The sequence below is a fragment of the Ursus arctos genome, unplaced genomic scaffold (genome assembly GCF_023065955.2).
Source record: "Ursus arctos isolate Adak ecotype North America unplaced genomic scaffold, UrsArc2.0 scaffold_16, whole genome shotgun sequence".
Taxonomy (NCBI): domain Eukaryota; kingdom Metazoa; phylum Chordata; class Mammalia; order Carnivora; family Ursidae; genus Ursus; species Ursus arctos.
The window spans coordinates 4229419-4247759 of record NW_026622830.1 but is presented as its reverse complement, the minus strand read 5'-3'; the positions used below and the strand labels follow the sequence as shown (position 1 = coordinate 4247759).

At 45.9% G+C, this 18341-nt stretch overlaps 1 protein-coding gene across 1 annotated transcript; it reads right to left on the bottom strand.

The window, feature by feature from the left end:
* Positions 1-349: 349 nt before the first annotated feature.
* On the bottom strand, positions 350-9914 carry PRELID3B (PRELI domain containing 3B). Its single transcript, XM_026503826.4, has 6 exons — positions 9782-9914; positions 5787-5955; positions 4485-4574; positions 3987-4057; positions 3769-3871; positions 350-2124 (listed from the first exon to the last, which is right to left on the bottom strand). The coding sequence occupies exons 1-6, from the start codon at positions 9811-9813 to the stop codon at positions 2005-2007; spliced, it is 585 nt and encodes a 194-aa protein (XP_026359611.1). The 5' UTR covers positions 9814-9914; the 3' UTR covers positions 350-2004.
* Between the last annotated feature and the right edge of the window lie 8427 nt (positions 9915-18341).

Sequence of the window (18341 nt, the reverse complement as noted above, 5' to 3'; positions counted from 1 at the left end):
TGGGCGCTACGGGCAGGGGCGGGGGCGAAGGCCCGGGGCGCAGGAGCGCGTGTGCACACGGAGCGGTAACTACACAGAAACCGTGAGCAGGAAACACGGCGTTACGAGGAAGTTTTCACAAACTAGAAACCTAACTTCCATCTGTAATGCTAGCTAGGGTAAGACGCCCCACGGTCCATGTGTAACCTGTGAACACTGTCTCAGTTCAGTCCCCCCAACACAGCTGCTTGCCGTGTCTACGAGATTTGCGTAGGTAAAAGCCACAACTACCAGCTACTTCACTACAGTGGAAAACCAAAGTTTCTAGAATTTATCATTAGATCAGAATAAAAAAAAAACAGGTTAAAAATTTGTTTAGAAATCTTTTTATCATTAGGGCATTACACCTTTTTCAGAACAAGTATAATTTACAGAAATTATACAAGGCAACTTTTTATCAAAAGATCAATATTTTGCTACGTTTTAATGGAAATGTTATTTCACATTTGTAAAAACCATCTCTGGTTACAAAAAATAATCAAAAACCTTATTGGATTTAAGTTGCTTTTACAAATGTCCTAAGAAGTCTTAAGCTAAACAACAGAAGTAGAAAAACACTAATTTTTAAATAGTTTAGTATACTATTTCTGTGGTTTATGTACACATAATAACTGGTTTCTTTTACAGGAAACCTGATGAGTTTATTACATTAGCACTGTAAGATAAAGGCAAGAGCTAATCACCTTTTAACAAAAATACTCTGTATGCAACAACTGCAAGTATCAGAGAGATTATTTACTGGTCGGTAACTGCCTGCTACAAAATAGGAAATACATTTACTGGATTGTTTTCCAGATTGCAGCTGGCCCTTAGCATCCAAAATAATTGACTTCCCACAAATAGAAGCTGCAAGCAATTCACACAGTGGTTCGTTTAGGTCAATGCTTCTTTTCTCATTATCATTCTTTTTTTCTTCCCCACCGCCCCCACCCCCCCGCAGTTGCACCGTATTATTAAAAAACACTAAGTACCTGGGATTTATGCTTCAGAAAGACACCGTTTGAGTAATTTCAAATGACTACAGCTCTTCATGTAAAAAAGATGTCTTGCGGTCACAATTACTTCAAAAAGTAATTATATTCAAATAACCTGACATATCATGCTTTAGCAATTACAGAGCCATGATTTTGACACATGGCAATTTATAAGTTAGGCAAATGTGAAATGCTAAGCTAAAAGATGTGAACAGCTGTTCTTCTGTTTAAGTTTAGAGTGCTGCAAAATTCCGGTAATGACTTTATTTTTTCAGTGAACATCACCAGCCCACGGTATAGCATACTAAGTCATAAAGTACAAATCCAAGGAAGGTAATACCTTTCCTAAGTTACAAAACTTTGGCAAATTAACACAGTACTCTTCAATACATTAAAATTTTTTTGTTTTGTTTGTTGGAGTCATGTATTAGTGATAATTTTCATTCCAAAAATGTCATTTAAGTACCAAAACAAAACACTCTGTTTTCTAATGGTGGTTTATAGCAGAGCAAGTTATTTTATACAAATTAAGATGTCTTTTCAAACTTTAAGTTCTCCTTTTAAAGAGCAAGCTCTTGCAGGTTACCATAGCAGGGTAATTGTATGTGTCTAGGTGGCTCCGCTTTGTGCTGGGTTGGTCCAAAGCCAGGTAGAGTTCCAATGCATGAAAAGCTTTACAATTCTACCTTAAAGGAAATTTAATATGCGAATATGATTTTCCAAGTACTTTTCAAAAATTGTTACATCTTCACATAAATACTGGAATCCTCAAAATCAGATGGCCATTTGAAACAATACTCTTTGGGATGATCCCTTTTATTCAGAAACCCTGCACCTCTTTGTTTTGATCAGAAGTCCCATAGCTTTTCTTCAGCTTATTAATAAAAAAAAAACTCTACCTAAAATATAGTTTTATTTTTTAAATAACAAATAAATATATTGCCAGTTTGCAGAGACCTGGGGGGCGGATGTCAGGTACTGACTTTCATCCTCATTTCTCTACAAACGCCGCTGCCGCCATCGGTGTCCTTATGCTTCCTCTCGCCGAAGCCGTCAATTCTTCAATTTCAGCATTTAATTTATGTATTACCCATTCCATTGCTTCTCGGCCCTTAAAAAAATCCAACACATCCACTGTTACCAAGTGAGAGCAAAGGCACCTATCAAATAAGTGGCACATCAGGAAGAAACAAGGAGCATTTACAAGTATAACTAAACCTCACCAGAATGGATTCTTTTTGTCCTTGCTTTTTTTTTCTTTAATATTACTTACCAAATAGCGAATGCCCTGGACAGCTGGACTGATCTATAAACTCCTTTTTATTTTGCATGCAAAAGATGTTCTCAAAAGATTCTACAATTCAATGATTGTGATCGTTTCCTTATTTCTGATTGGGGTGGTCCCTTTTTGGGGGATCAAAAGGTCAAATCCATTTTTTTGGGGGGTCCATTATTTTATTTTATTTAAAAAAAATTTTTTTAAAGATTTTATTTGTTTGACAGAGAGAGATACAGCGAGAGAGGGAACACAAGCAGGGGGAGCGGGAGAGGGAGACACAGGGTTCCTGCTGAGCAGGGAGCCCGACGCGGGGCTCCATCCCAGGACTCTATCCCAGGACTCTGGGATCGTGACCTGAGCCGAAGGCAGATGCTTAACGACTGAGCCACCCAGGCGCCCCGGGTCCATTATTTTAAACTAAAATCCTGTACAAGGCCCTGGAAGATCTGGTCCCCGACTTGCTCTTCATCCATTCTCTCCTGGTGCTTTATGACAGTCCTTGAGGAAATGAGAAGCATTTCCTGCTTCCTCTCTCAGGGTCTTTGCACATGCAGCCCCTCTGCTGGAGAGGCTTCCTGGCACACCCCTCACAACCAATGCACTCCTCATTTGGCACTCAACAGAAACAGAACACTCATGAAAGACTTGTATCTCTGTACTTTTCCTCTCCTAACGGCGTGATTAATGCTGCCTTCCTCTTAGTTCCATGAGGGCAGGGACCATGCTTGTTTTGTTCCCTGCTGTATCCCTAATCTAGCCTAGCACTTCCCCTGGTACAGAAAAAGCACCTATAAGTATCTCTCGATTGTTGAATGATTATATTAAACATGTGTTATAACAGAGTGCATTAAGTATCTCTTTCTCTAAACTTAAATTGTTTTAAATCATGCATTCTCCAAAGGGCAAAAATTAGTTGGGGGTGGGGAGAGGTGGAAATATCTCACTCTTTGTATGTACATAGCCCACTCATCCTTTCATCCAACTATCCATGGTCTTAAATACTTTGACGTGGTGGTGGTTCTTAGAGAAAAAAAATGTCTAAAACGGACCTGGGGGTCGTGGGGCAGAGAAAATAATGAAACAGGTTAAGAATTGGTATTTTAAACAATGGCACACAGTGACGTGTCACCAAGCACTTCCCACATGCTGGGCCCTGGGCCACACGCTTCCCATATGTTATCTCATTTACTCTTCATGACCAACTGGTAAGATGGCTAACTGATCTCCACTTCACAGATGGGAAACTGAGGCACAGAAAGGTTAACTTAATTGTCCAAGGCTGAAAGGCTGGTAAGAATTACGGCTTGCACATAAATCCCGGGGTGCTAGACCCCAGAGCTTGTGCGGGAACTGCGTATATGGACTCTCCCTGCACTGTGGCTGAGAGTCCATTTGCCAGGACAAACACACATTCAGTACAAAGCTCTTTTAAGACAGGAAACCCAGGACAAATGATTAGGGAGCAGCCTGACTTACTTTATTAGCATTTGAAGATATCGTACTCGCCATTAGTCCTTCCAGGTAACTGCTGAGACTGACTCCTTTCACAGTGATTATGGCTTCTTGAGTCAAAACAGTTCTGGAACAGAACACATTCACACAGCTTCAGAATGACTTTTTATTTTTTAAAGAAATACGTGATAAAAAAACCTAAAACACCCTGTAAAACAGTTTGTTGAAACATTTTTACTCACTTTTCTGGGTCCTGAGGATGTGGTTTGTATATAAGTCTCTCATCTACTGAAACCATATTTGTAAATGAAATCTATAGAATGAAAAAAAAAATCATTTTGGAAACTAAGATGAAAAACATTTGCAAAACTAATTCACAAACCAAAATCTTGCTAGGTAAATATACAAATAACAAATAAACCACTCTGATATTACTGCAAAAACAGAACTTAAATTTCACTATTCACTGCTTTCTATTATAAAAATAATAAATGTGACAAAAGGATTACAGTAATAATATGCACATGATCCCAAATTCATTTTATTGGGTGCCGTCCCCTGGAAACAAGTAGCCTCACTGCTCCAATGAGGAGCAGGAAAGGACAATACAGCACATAATCAACTAGTTCCTAAGCTATGCTGAAGAGCCTATATTCACCTGTACATCAACTATACAAGAGACCCCCCCAAAAAATTAAGCTATTAATTTAAAATCAAAACAAAAGGGAGCCAAAACTTACATTAGTAGATTTAAGTTCCATCGTCTTCTCTACAGGATCAACTACAGAATGTTCTTGCACATATGTTTTAGTTCTTGCAGCACCAATAAGCTAAATAAAATATTAACAATTAGTAATCAGAGGAAGAGGGATTTCTTAACAAGTGTATCGATATTTTATTAGAAGGTAAAAATGTGTTAATATCTCGAACCAAAAAATCTGTTTCATAAAAAAACAGGAGGAATCAGACAAAGGTCGGAAAGGAGGCCCATTTGAGGGTAACAGGAATTCACACACCATGAATGAGATGAGACCGCCAGATACAAAAACCCTTCCCAGAGGCAATTAGCGACTAGCCCAGGGAGAACACGTGCAGTATAAAGCAGACACTGAAATCGCCAAGGTGTGACAACAGAGCACTGAGCCTGAAATATGGAAATCAGAATATTTGGGTAAACATGGCATCTGGAGAAAGGAGAGCTCGAGAATATCTGTCAATATTTTCCTAGAGCAGTCTGAGCGAGAGGGTGCTGCGGCCTCTTTCTCCAGACAGAAAAACGGCCATCTCATGATGGAGGATAATGCATCCCATCCGGCATCATTCTTGGGCTCAGACCCCAAGCCAACCCCCTGACCTTGCTCATTTCTGTGTCCCCCACTATCTAATGCAGTGGTTTGTGCAAAGGAAGTAATCAGGACATTCCTGCTAAAAAATGTGTCCCTTAGTTTTCTGAGTGGACCTAGCTTCCCCAAGGAGAAAGAAAACTGAGTCTGCTTATCATACCAGAGTTCTCTCACATTGTAATCATCTGGCACTCCAGTTTCTTGCTGGTTAAATTGGCTCATTAAAGCCTGCTCACATGTAACTGAATAGAATTCTCTTTTTAAATGTATGGGGAGGAGTCTCAAGCCTTGGAACAACTGTGGCATACGAGAGTCCAAGAACACACTCCTCACTTAGTGTCACCACCCACCACTGACCACAGCCACTGCCACCTAACCATCGCCACCAGCCCACGGCTTCCAGATCTTACTACTGGTCTGAAGTGGCTGGCAAAAGCAGGAAAAGCAGAACAGAACTCCTTTTAGATTACAGAGCATTAGCTGGCTTCCTTCAGAAGGTTTTATCAGGCGCCTTCATGAAGACTGTAATAATATTTCCAATTCATTATACACTCATAACTCAAGTTTATTATAATACAATTTGAACTGATGCAAAAATGACATTCAGAATCAGCTCCCACAACCTATTTGAAATTATAATGTGGTTTAGAAAACTTCTCCACAGCAGTCACATTTCCACAGGAATAAAGACACACTTACAGATTTCACAATGGAAGGCAGTCCCCACTCTGTGCTGAGAAGTCTATGGCTGTGCAACTTTCCAGAGGGATCTATATGTCTGTCCAACACATCAACTCCAACCACGCTTGGGTTCATAGGGTTTGGGTATTTCTGCATTGCAGCTGTCGTAACGGTTTCCCATGGGTGGCTGCCAACATGAACCAAAAACCAAACATTTGAAAAATATGCATATAAATTAAACTGTTTTTATAATCCATCAAATCTTTCTTTACAGTTGAAGTTTAATTAATTTAACTAGGGAAAATAACTTTCTGAAACACTGACTAAAAGATAATTTGGGGAGCTCAATCTACATTTTGAATATGTATAGATTTCAGTACCTTCCCAGCACACAGGCTATATGGTACAACTGAGGTCTATAAAGATATAAATAGCCTTTAACACATTAGTGTCTTAAACAATCTTTCCTATTTATCCATGTTCACTTTCACACATAAATTGTTTCTAAGAATCACTGATTCACAAAAATGTATTTTAAAAAATATGTTCTACGAAAACAATCAGGAAAAATTGTTAGTATTATACCATTTTTTCTTTTGTCTGGCCCCAATTCCATAAAGGTATAAAGATGTAACAAAAGTAAAAGAACTTATAGACACCATAAATTCTTTAAGGGATTACAAAAAGATCCAAAGTATTATTGATTTAAATACTATAATTTAAAAATATAGTTTTCTCTATATTAAGGTAATAAGTAACAGTGGCCCCTCCAGTCAATCTTTACCCATTGCTTTCCCCGAAGGAGTGATTCTGATTTGTTTTGAAAAGGTCACTCAATACCACAAAGTGTTTTTAAGGCGCTTCTAATATACTCTTTTCTAATGTTCTCTCTTAATATTATCTTCTTGAAAAAGCCCGTGTGCTTGCATGATTCAAAATCTGATGTACATCTATTCACTTCACAACTTGTGTGAATAAGATGCTGGTACAAAAGCCATTTTTTTCCAAAAGAGCCCCTTATTAACGCCAGTGAGTATTAGAGGTGACTGAGCCCACCTGCAGTCTGATGCTACCCTATCTGCGCTCTTGTCTTCATTGAAAGGAAAAAAGAGATCTGGAGATAATGTTTCAAATCACACATACTGATAAACCACACAGCATTACTTTTTATTTTTCTAAAAGCAAAATAGGTAGGCCATTAATCCAGTTCAAGTTTTCAGAGAACTAAGCCTGACAACTACTTCTTGCCAAAAGAAGGAAAATCTCAACACCATTCATTTCCCAGAACCCTGGACAACCAGTGACATTATTTTTAATGTTTTCATTTTTGCTATTATATAAATGAACCTCATTCTGTTTTGAATCTCAAGCCTTATTCAGCAACCAATGCAGGTACATAAGGGGAGCTACTTCATAAATCTAAACAGTCCCCATAAATAGAAGGGATACAGGCCGAGCACTCAGACTGTTACCAAGGCAACTATCTAAAATGAAGATCAGATGAACCCTGTCCCTGTCTCCAACTAGTCATATACCACAGTTAGCTGGCTTCCTTGCACTTATCTCTTCCCCCATCCCTTCTAAAAAAATTAATAATTGCACATGGCTTCAGGGTAGTTATGTATTATTTGTAATATAGTCCTTCTCTACTCTGAGCCAACTTGAAAACATTGGTGTTGACTTAACTTGAACTAAGACTGCTTTATGAAACATAATTAGGTCAAACATTACAAAGGATGCATGTTAACAGTCTTCCAGCAATTAATCTGAACCCTACTAATGTAATCATGTGGAAAGACCTCACACCGGAAGACACTCAGAATGGCACCAAGGGGCAAGCAGAACCTTATCCACCTGCCCAATATCTTCACCTATAAAACGAGGTAGGTGGACATTTAGGTATACTTAGCTCCAGCCAGGCAGCAACAAGGTCTTGATTAATCTACCGATATGTAACCAATTCAAAGAAAGGTGCCGGCACACGGGGCATTCCTGTTTGTTGAAGGAACCAATGAATGACTTCACCTGGATGCCAACTGTACGTGAAGCCCCAGAAGGAAGTACTGAACGTATTATATGGGTAAGACACAGAATGAGGACTTTGATATTGTAGACAGAAGCATCCTTAAGATATGAAACACTTGGCAATGGTAAGATTTGTGAGGGGAGATGGTAACTTCCATTTCAGGACTGAGTTTGGGAAGCCTACAGGACACGTGCGCAGAGATGACTGGTAAGACCTGAAAATAAGGATTTGAAGTTCGAGAGAGGCTGGAGCCCAAGGTACAGATTTGGGTGTCCTAAGTGTGTATGTATCAGCTGGGACCCTGACTGAAACGCCCAGATTATTTGGGGAGAATCGGGATCAGGGCTGCTTCTCCCAGGACACGTGCAGCATTTGTCTGAATAGGTCTATCTTCTGGGAGGGGGATCCCAGAGCTTTCAACAAATCTCAGAGAGGTCTGTGGATAAAAAATTAAGAATCACTGATGAAATCCAAGACAAGAAGGCCACTAACAGAATCTCCTTGAACAATGACACTGAAGGGGAAGGGAGGGAAACACTGAAGAAAAGAACAGGAGTGGAGGGGTAGCAGGGAGAAGAGTGTTAGGGAAGACAGAAGAACGTTCTAAGGAGACGCAAAGCTCAAAGAACCTCTGAAGCACTGAAATCCAGAAGAGGATTGTCAGCAAGAAACCATCCATGACCCCAAGGGCTGAAATATAGTAAAGACTGTTACCAGGTAAAGAACATCAGAAAGATCACCAATTTACAGAAAGACTAAGCATTACGGAAAAAGGAATTTTCCCCCTGATTTTAATGCTCTAAACTTCCCAGGACCCCGCGGACTCTTGGATATGGTCTAATTCACTGAGTATGTAAAGAGTTTACAACTTCTTTTAAAACTGCTCTCGGAAACATGGTTTAAAAAAATCAGACGGTTAAACTAAAACATACCGGAAAGCTATAAAAATTAAAACAGTGTGGTAACAACAGCAAGATCAGCAGAACAAAGCAGATGGCTCAGAAATGGATTCAAATGTCAAATCACAACAGGCTTCAGGCCGAAGATGGCACTGCAAATCGCTGACAGGAGGGATGACGGGTCAATGAAGAGCCCTTCCCTCGATTAACTATTTGGATTAACTGCTTCTTTATGGAAAAAAAAAAAAAAAAAAAAAAAAAAAAGATGTAACTGCTTATATCCGTGGCTCGTTTGTATATGGAATCATGGACCCGGAAGGGGATTCAATTCCCAAGATCCAACTGGTTTAAGGCCTACTGTGTTGCTACGAAATTCTTCTAACCAAAAAATGTCACTGAGCGTGGCCTCCAAGTCATGTTCCGGTGGCAGGCCCGGACTGCACCATCGTCTTCCGTGTCTCCCATAAAAATGGGCAACCCAAGGTCACACAGCGTGCCGCAGCCAGAGCTGGACCTTGGACTCCAATTGTAGTAAGGCTCCGTTCCTCAGGTCACGAGCTGCCAGAAAAGTTTCGCCTCCTGGTCGCCTGAGCTCACCCGGGGAGACACTCCACCCAAAGGTGGCGGGGCGACCGGACTCCCGACAACGCCCACGCTTCCCGTTGGAATCCGCGGGCCCCCGTCCCACCGGGTTTGGCACGGCCGGAAGTGGCACGCAGGGGCCTCTCCCACCCCGAGTGCAGTCGAGGACCTCGTGCCAGGCGAGGCCCCCATCAGCCCGGGGGACCTCCCCGGGGGCCAGGCCACTAGTGCCCGTCTCTGGACCCTCTTCCAGCCGGGGCAGCAGCGAGGCCTCAAAGTACCGGGCTCTCTCCACCCCGGGGGCCGCAGACCCCGAGTCCCCGCCCCCTCCTCCTCCCCGCCCCGGGCCCCGTGGGACTCAGGGCCAGCTCCCCCCACCACCAGGCCCGACGCCTGGAAGCTTCCTGAGGGGCGCCCCGGCCTCGCCACGACTCCGGCCCGAACTGCCCGCCCACTCTGCACTTACCCCGTACGCCCCGCCGACCCGTCCCACGCCTCAAACTTACTCAAAGACGTGCTCTGAAGTCCAGATCTTCATAGTGCCGGCAGCCTGCTCGGTGTCCGGGCGGCGCTAAGGGACAATGAGGCAAAAAAGCCACACTTGCCCCCGCCCCGCCCCCCCCCAGACGCCCCGCCGGCCGCGCAGCGCGCACGCGCCGTCGGGCCCGACGTGAAGGACGTCCCGACGCGCTGCCCCACGCCCTATCCCGGCCTGGGTTTTGCCCCAGCCTAGCGCGCGGCGCAACGAAACCCCGCCCCTTAGCGCCGGGCGCAACGCGCCGGCGCAGTGCCGGGGCAGCGACTGGGGCCGACGGCGTAGGCGCTGTGCTGCGCAGGCGCGACACGCGGCCGGCTGCCCGCCCCCTCGCGGGCGTCGCCGGGAGCGCTGACTTCTGCACAGAGTTGGGCCAGGCCCAAGAGGTTCCTGGGTGCACCAGCCATACCTTCCTCGCGTGCTGGTTGCATTGCGTTGGCAGGCCTGTGGACGGGCTTAGTAGACGGTCCAGTAAACCCGCCTACACAGGCAGTACTGTGCTGTGTAGTTGAGCAAAAATGTTCATATCGCCTCATTAGAACATTCCTACCAACTCTTGTCTTAATATGGACTGTGGATCCCCAAAGTTATCCAGCCAACCAACCAGCCACCGTCTGTCTCTGTTGAAATTGTGGGCATCCCAAAGTCATCCATCCATCCAACCAACCAACCAACCAACCAACTAGCCACCTCCTATCTCAGCCGGGGCTGTGGGGGCCCCAAAGTCATGCAACCAACAAACCAGCCAATCAGCGCTGTGCTCATTCCTCTTGCCCTCCCAGCAATTATGACCCTGACGGGGAGAAGACATAGACACAGAGAAACTAACACCTGACAGTGTGCTGGATGCCCAAATGAAGGGGTATTTTAGGAAGCATGGGTGCTAGTTGGAATAGATGGGGAAACATGGCCCTGAGTTTGTAGACGAGTCTTATCTCAGATGTCATCCCTGAGAGAGAGCTCCCCTCATCACCTTTCCTTAGAGATCCTCCAACCCCTAGTTCCTCCATCAAAACATTCCGTTGCATTTTTCTGAGCATGCACCACTCTCTAGGATTATCTTGTTTATTTGTTTAACTTCCACTTGAATTAAGCCCTTGAAGGCAAGGCAGCTTTTGCTCAATAAATGATTTTCAGTACCTGGTATATAGTAAAGGTCCAATGATTATTTACTGAAAAATAAAATAATAATTATTTGTGGAACGAATGAATTACTGAAATCATCTAGTTTATCTAACTTCCACTAGGCTGCAAGCCCTCAAGGGTGAGGCTCTTGCCAGACTTGTTCAATGATTCCCCTGTCCCTACATAATAATTATTGCATAAGTGAGCAAATGACTAAGAAGTGAGGGGCAGGCAGGAATGACATATGACATCATATTCAGGTGAGCCTTGTCCAGTGGACAAAGTGCAGGGCCAAGCTTTCAGGTTAAGCTCTCCCTCCCCTCCTGCCCCTCCTGCCCCTGTTCCTAACAGAACATTTTGCCATTTTAAATGATGGCTGTGGAACAAAATCTTTACATCTGGTTACTTGGAAGCCAGTTAGAGGCATTGCCTCATGCTTGTTCCTAGCTCGTTTGATTGTTAAAAACAAATAAAAGCCAGGTTAATTTAGGAGGGAGGATAATTTTTTAAAAATAGCTGAAGTCCTTTATATAGAAAAACAGAAAAATTACATTAGGCAGGAAGGAAATAATATGGTTGGGTAGTTGCTAAGTGCAATTTGTGGTACCTAGGACTTAAAAAAGAAAAAAAAAAATGCCCTGGGTACTTGGAGTGAATTCTTGGGGAGGTAATGCTTTATAGGCGGCCGAGAGTGGCTCAGCCTTGATTAAGATGCGAAGTTAATGTTGCTGGGTGTTTAAAACACTGGTTCAGGTCCCGACAGCACAGTACAGCCTGTCCCTGCTATTCCTGGAGCTCCGCGAAACTGTTCACCATCCAGGATTCCTATTCTGTTTATTTTAGAGAATGCTATTCTTCCTTCTAGTTCAGGAAGGATGGAGATTTAGGACCCAAGTATTTTTTCTACGTGTTTCCCGAAGGTCAAAATAATACCACCTTGTACTTGGATTTGGAGAGCAAGACCCTGACATAGATTATCTCCCAGAGACTCACTTAGAACTAATGCAGAGGAAACAAATGGTTGGGTTTTAAATACCTAAGAATCGTGTCACTGACTGTGCCTGTCACAGAAACAGGAAAATTATTATCAGGTCATTACTCTGACCTTGATATTAAATAGGTGAATGGCCCTGGTGGCACTCGCTGCAGGGATGACACCCAATCCCCTGGTCTCCACACCCTTCCTGTGCTTGGGGATGGAGGGTGGGGCGAGGGAGGGAAGAATGTACGTGTGATTCCAACCATCAAGGAACTTCTGGCTGAGGATGCAAAACACAAGTCAAGAAATAGGGGCGCCTGGGTGGCACAGTGGTTAAGCGTCTGCCTTCGGCTCAGGGTGTGATCCCGGCGTTGTGGGATCGAGCCCCACATCAGGCTCTTCCGCTATGAGCCTGCTTCTTCCTCTCCCACTCCCCCTGCTTGTGTTCTCTCTCTCGCTGGCTGTCTCTATCTCTATCGAATAAATAAATAAAATCTTTAAAAAAAAAAAAAAGAAAGAAATAGCTAGAAGATATGTAAAGTGAATGTTGGGCGTTTGGAAAAAAGAGACCATGGTCGTGAACTGCAGTCCCTGGGGCAGGCTTCTCGGCAGATGGTAGGCAGAGCATGCGGCTACCTGGAACTGCTGTAGCGGGGCCAGAGACGGGCCTGGTAGGACAGGTGGATGAGGTCATGTGCCTCAACTTCAGCTGGGCCCCAGCTCCTTTCATGTCCTTCTAAACTTTAGTCATTCACATGCCATCTTCACAATTCACCCTGTCTAGCCTGTCCCATTATTACTTAATTTTTTCCATCAGCTTCTTTGCAAAGACACTTGTAGAGCTACCCTCAACAGAAAATTGGTATTTTTTTAATATACACTAAATTCCTAATTATTAAAAGAAAACAGTAAGCCTGTGGGCTCTTACTGTCTTTCATATTCTCCAGGAGTGGGGATGCCTTAGTTTGGGGTCCATCTCCAGGCTTTCTCTATACTTTTTTTTTAAAATAATATTTTATTTATTTATTTGAGATAGAGAAAGCAAGAGAGTGCCAGCATGGGCGGCGGGGGGTGGGGCACAGAGGGAGAGGGAGAAGCAGACTCCCCGCTGAGCCGGGGCTTCATCACAGCACCCTGGGATCATGACCTGAGCCAAAGGTAGACATTTAACCGACTGAGCCACCAAGGCGACCCTCTCTATATTTTTTGACTCTTATCTGTCCTCTGCAAATTGCAAACCCCCCTTTTCCTTTGAACCTCTTGGCAATGACCTTGATCTCTGAATTCACTGTGAACCTCTTCCAATAGCCTCCACTTCTCTTTAAAATGTTTTGTATCCTCATTAATCCTCTGTGTTTCTTCTGCACACAGAGAATGTATTCTTTCTCTCTCTAATCTTCTTGTCTTTGTTCCGTTATTCATTCAGCAAATAGCTCCAGATCACCTGTTTGAGGCCATCCCTATTCTCAAGTAGGGGCGGTTTCCTCCGGGAGACGTGTGACAATGTCTGGAGACCTTTTTGGTGGTCATATATAGGGAAGGGCTGCTACCGGCATCTAGCAGATAGAGGCCAGGGATGCAGCTAACACCCTCCAGTGCCCAGCACGGAGACAGTCCCCTGCAACGAAGAAGTAGCTGACCGCAAATGTCCATAGTGTGGCCGCGTGGAAACCCTGGGCCGTAGCTACCAGGCTGCTAGAACCTGCCTCGGTCTTTCTGTCTGGACTCAATCTTTTGTCCTTCCATCCCCCAACTCAACTGAGCCCTTTGGCTGCATTGTTACTTGCTGTCTCCTAGCAGGGCCACACATTTCCACACCCTTGAACTTCGTCCATGGTGTTCTCTGGCCAGCATGCCCTTTCCCCTTGCTTGCCCTGAAGAGTCTTACTCACACCTTGAGACTGTGCAAATACTCCACTCCCACGAATGCCTCGCTGATAGGCCTCTTCCCGAGCTCAGCACAGCGCTTTGTTTCTGCTTTGGTGCTCCTGCCGGCGGTTACCATGCACCTTATAGGGGGCGTGCGTGTGTGCACGCGCGTTTACAACTTAGTCTGTTCGGGCTGGGTGGCTTCTACACGACAGCTTATTCTCACAGTTTTGGGGGCTGGAGGGCCAAGACCAGGACATCAGCACGTTCAGGGCCTCCGTTCCTGTGACTGAGCCAGGAAGTCCAAATCGATTGTGCGGTGCTGTTCCCGGTCCGGTGGGAAAGATTGTGGTAAAAACCAGCGCTTGATTCATTCTGTGTAATAAGAATGTGCATGGGGCGGTGGCACAGCGGTTAAGCGTCTGCCTTCGGCTCAGGGCGTGATCCCAGAGTTCTGGGATCGAGCCCCACGTCAGGCTCTTCCGCTATGAGCCTGCTTCTTCCTCTCCCACTCCCCCTGCTTGTGTTCCCTCTCTCGCTGGCTGTCTCTCTCTCTGTCGAATAAATAAATAAAATCTTAAAAAAAAAAAAAAAAAAAGAATGTGCATAGAGTTAACAATGCCAGCCTAAGTTGTGTGTGTGTATCTCATCACATATATAAATACGTCATCACGTGTACCTGTGTCACTACACGTATGTGGATACTTGCACGCGTGTGCATAAAAACGTACTCTCGTCATTTTGTATTTCGTTTTTCAAGATGAAGCCTCAGCCACACTTTTTGTTTTTCATTATTTACTATGAAATTTTGGTGTTGGGTTTAGGTGGATTCAGTGGGCTTACGGGGCACCAATTATACACTAAAAACGAGGGCTTTCTGAACCCCTCGGGGCTGGCACTGACGTGGGGGTACAGTTAGGAGGAGGATGCGGGAAGTCCACGGAGAGGGGAGCAGGAAGGGCGGAGGTGGAGTGAGGTGGGGGGGTCTAAGGCATCCCAGGGAGGTCTGCAGACAGAGGCCTGCGCACACTTTCAGCTTCCACTTGGTGACCTGAGCTGCCCTCGCCCAATAGAAATGCAGAGTCTGCAGGGCCACAGAAGGAGGCACAGAGAATTGGCCGATGAAATGCAGGCCTGAGACTCCAATGTCCTGTGGCCTCTTCCATGTGGGGGCGTTTCACTGGCCCGAAGGGAACAGAGGGGAGAAAGCAGGAGGAGCCCATGGCCTCCGGGACCCCAGGTCTGTTCCCCCACCCCCCACCCCGGCCGCAATTCAGGGATCTCACGTTACTTCTAATTAGGCAAGTGTCTTGAGTCAAATTCGATTTCGTTCCCATTAGCGACTGAAGATTTCGGGTAATTGTACAGAACTTCCTATCCATATGATCCCCCCACCCCCGCCTCTTGTTTACTTAAGTAACTAACCAAGTTATGCCTAAATTCCTCTCATAAGAAATGAATCTCTTCTCCTGGGAGGACTTCGACTATTCCAGCAACTCCTTATCCTGAGAAAGTAAAGGTCGCATCAAGTTGGATCGATGTGTCCTGTTAGCGGTCGCCCCATAACCAGGCGGTCCGTCTCGAAATGAGCACGACCCCTGCCAGGCACTCTTGCGGTGGAGAGACCGCCGTGCACGGACTCTGCACAGAGCTCGAAAGCCTGGCCAGAGGTCCTGCCGGGAGAATAGAAATGTCATCGTTGCACACGTGCCCTGCGACAAGCAGCGTCTGCAGCCCATTCACATTCGCCTAATGGACTTCGTTGGGGCGCTGTTACCCCATCGGGAGACGGGAAGGTCGGGGAGGCGCGCTGGCCTCACGCCCAGTGTCTGGAGGCTATGGAAGCCTCAGCCCTACATTTGCGTGGACATACATAGGAGCTTTTTCCTTTTTCCTTTTTCTTTAAACCCTCGTAAAGGACATTTCTTCTTTGAAGTCACCCCGACAGTGGCCTGTTGTTGGGTGACCATGGCCAAAATAGCAAATTAACTCCTTGCCTCTTGCCTCAAAAAGCGAGAGGGGGTATAATCTGCGCCGAGATTCACCCCCTTTCTGAGAGGCGTAATTAAGGTTTGTGAGAGGAGACGGAGCCGGGCTTTCGGCTGGCTGTGGAGTTTGGCAATCTCCTGCATTTCACTGGAGGCAAATTAGTTCTCTATCTTTGCTGGAGGCAAATAGACCAATTCAGAAACAGATGAGGCCTTGTAGGGGGCTCCCCTCCCAAGTACCCCCATCCACAGGGGACCTTGGAAACAGGGAATTACAAAAGCAGCTGCTTGTTGGCCTGGGTCGGATTCAGACAGCTCCTTTTTGTGTGGCCTGTTCTTGCTTGACTTTATCTTGATGACCTTTCAGATAGAACATTTCAGTGGCCGACAGCGTGAACACCGAGGGAGTGAACAATTACAGCCACAATCCACTTCCTGAAAGCTGTTCAGCTGACTACGGTTTCAAAAGATCAAACCCCCGGGGTCGGTCCCATTCGATAATGAGTGCCGGGCAGTACCGCAAGATTAATAAATATCTGGTCTTTCTCCGAGGCAGCCTAGAGCACATCACACAGATCCGCTCATTGGTCAGTGTGACACCTTGTGCAGGAAGGAGGTCGGGGCTATTATTCGGGCTCGTAAACGAAGGTTGAGACACAGCAGTGCCTTTCCCGTCACAGGTGCCTTCCGCTTCCCAGCCCGACTCTCTCATCACTCGATTACTTGTGTGATGCCCTTCCTGGTTGCCAGTGGTAGGGGCCAGGCCGCAGGAGTGCACCAAGGTTTACAGCCCCAGAGTCTGACCTGCCAGGCCACCCCGATTCCTTCTGTGAGAGGGGGATGCGCCAGAATGTTCGCCACCTGACCGGAAGTGCGATGAATGCCTGCTGGATTCTATTCAGAGAATTCGGGGTAGAACCAACTTTCCCTTTATTATCGTCTTCTTAAGAGGTCCATTCTGCAGGAGTGTGACATTCTGTGTATATCGTCAAAATTGTATTAAATCGAGCACAAAAGGATGGAAAGGTGGAAGAAAAGTCAGTTGTTTGCCATGAACCACCTTGGAAGAGCTGATCTGGCCCTTTCAAAAAAAAAAAATGCATTCGTTCATGGTCAAGACTCAGTTCCCAGTACAGACAGACAGCATCTTGGTGTGGAGGACGCTGAGGAGCTTATGAGCCTGTGGGTAGAAGGTTCTTGAAGATGGGTCCAACGGAATATTCGGATGGTGTTTTTCCAAAGCTCTGGGGGTCAGCAATACCAGACAGCAGGTGCCTGGGAGCCCCGCAGGTGGCTCCCCTCTACTCACCTGGGAGTCCGTTGCCTTTGTGTTGCCATGATACACCCAGACTGGCTGATTCAGGCAGTTAATGACAGGAAGACTAAGCTGGGTTATCGGCATCCAAGATGGACACCGGAACACTGGGAGGCCGATCTTGCTGGCTGTGTGGAAGCGCAGCCTTAATGCACCCGAGCATCCTGTTGGGAATTCTGTAGGAAGAGTTGCTGTGGAGATATCCCCTCCCATCCCCATCGTATCTTCTCCTACCTCCTCCCGAACAAAACAAAAGAGTGTGACCTTCCTATCTTTATGGGTGCTCCTTGACTGACTGAGAGAACAGAAGTTCTGTTCGTATCCAGCATCAGGTTGGAAATTTGCCAAGTGAGTTTTCCATGACGTGTAAACTGAACTCATACCATTCTAGGCTACAAACGGAACCCCAGCATTTAGGATTGGAGGGGTACAGAGGCCTGCAAAAACCCAGGGGTTTGATCTTTTTTTTTTTTTTTTTTTTTTTTTTTTTAAAGATTTTATTTATTTATTTGACAGAGACAGCCAGCGAGAGAGGGAACACAGCAGGGGGAGTGGGAGAGGAAGAAGCAGGCTCACAACGGAGGAGCCTGATGTGGGACTCGATCCCGGTACGCCGGGATCACGCCCTGAGCCGAAGGCAGACGCTTTAACGACTGCGCTACCCAGGCGCCCCAGGGGTTTGATCTTTGTTCTGGGGAGAGCGCCGGACAGAGGGAGCGCTCTGGAGAGAAGGTCTGTCTCCTTCACAGCTGTATGTCCCGTGCTCAGCCATGACCGAGCACAGTGCCAGACGTCCAGGAGCTGCTAACTGAGCGATTGTTGAGCGAGTAAAGGAATGATAGAAAGTCAAGCCCCACCAGTAGGTGAAGCCATGTCTTACTTATCAATGGGGCCAACAAGAGTGTAGACTTATGAAACTGGTTGATTCTCAGCACTGGGAACTCGCAAGGCACACCGTGAAGGTCCCTATACGAGCTGGAAAGAGCACAGGGGTCCTGGGGGAGCGCCAGCAAGTGCCCCAGTGTGTGCCATGCCCCCAGCAGCTCTGCGGGTCGGTCTCGGGAACTGGTCTGAGAGGCCAGAGCAGAGAGAAGCAGGGGCAGGAGCCCAGCTGGTGGCTCAGAGCAGGCCTGGAGGCAGGGATGTGCCCACAGCCCAAGCCGCCTTCATTGGAAAGAACAGCTGTTTGCCTGGGCCTACGGCCGGGAAGAAAATGCTGAGCCGTCTGTCCTTAGTGAATCAGTGCGCGGCCCTA

Excerpts from the sequence above, each read along its gene's own strand:
- PRELID3B (XM_026503826.4), bottom strand. The coding sequence starts at position 9,813 with ATGAAGATCTGGACTTCAGAGCACGTCTTTGA. Across the intron at positions 5,956-9,781 it reads ACTTCAGAGCACGTCTTTGA|CCACCCATGGGAAACCGTTA; the intron begins GTAAGTTTGAGG and ends TCATGTTGGCAG. Across the intron at positions 4,575-5,786 it reads TGCCTTCCATTGTGAAATCT|CTTATTGGTGCTGCAAGAAC; the intron begins GTAAGTGTGTCT and ends TATTTTATTTAG.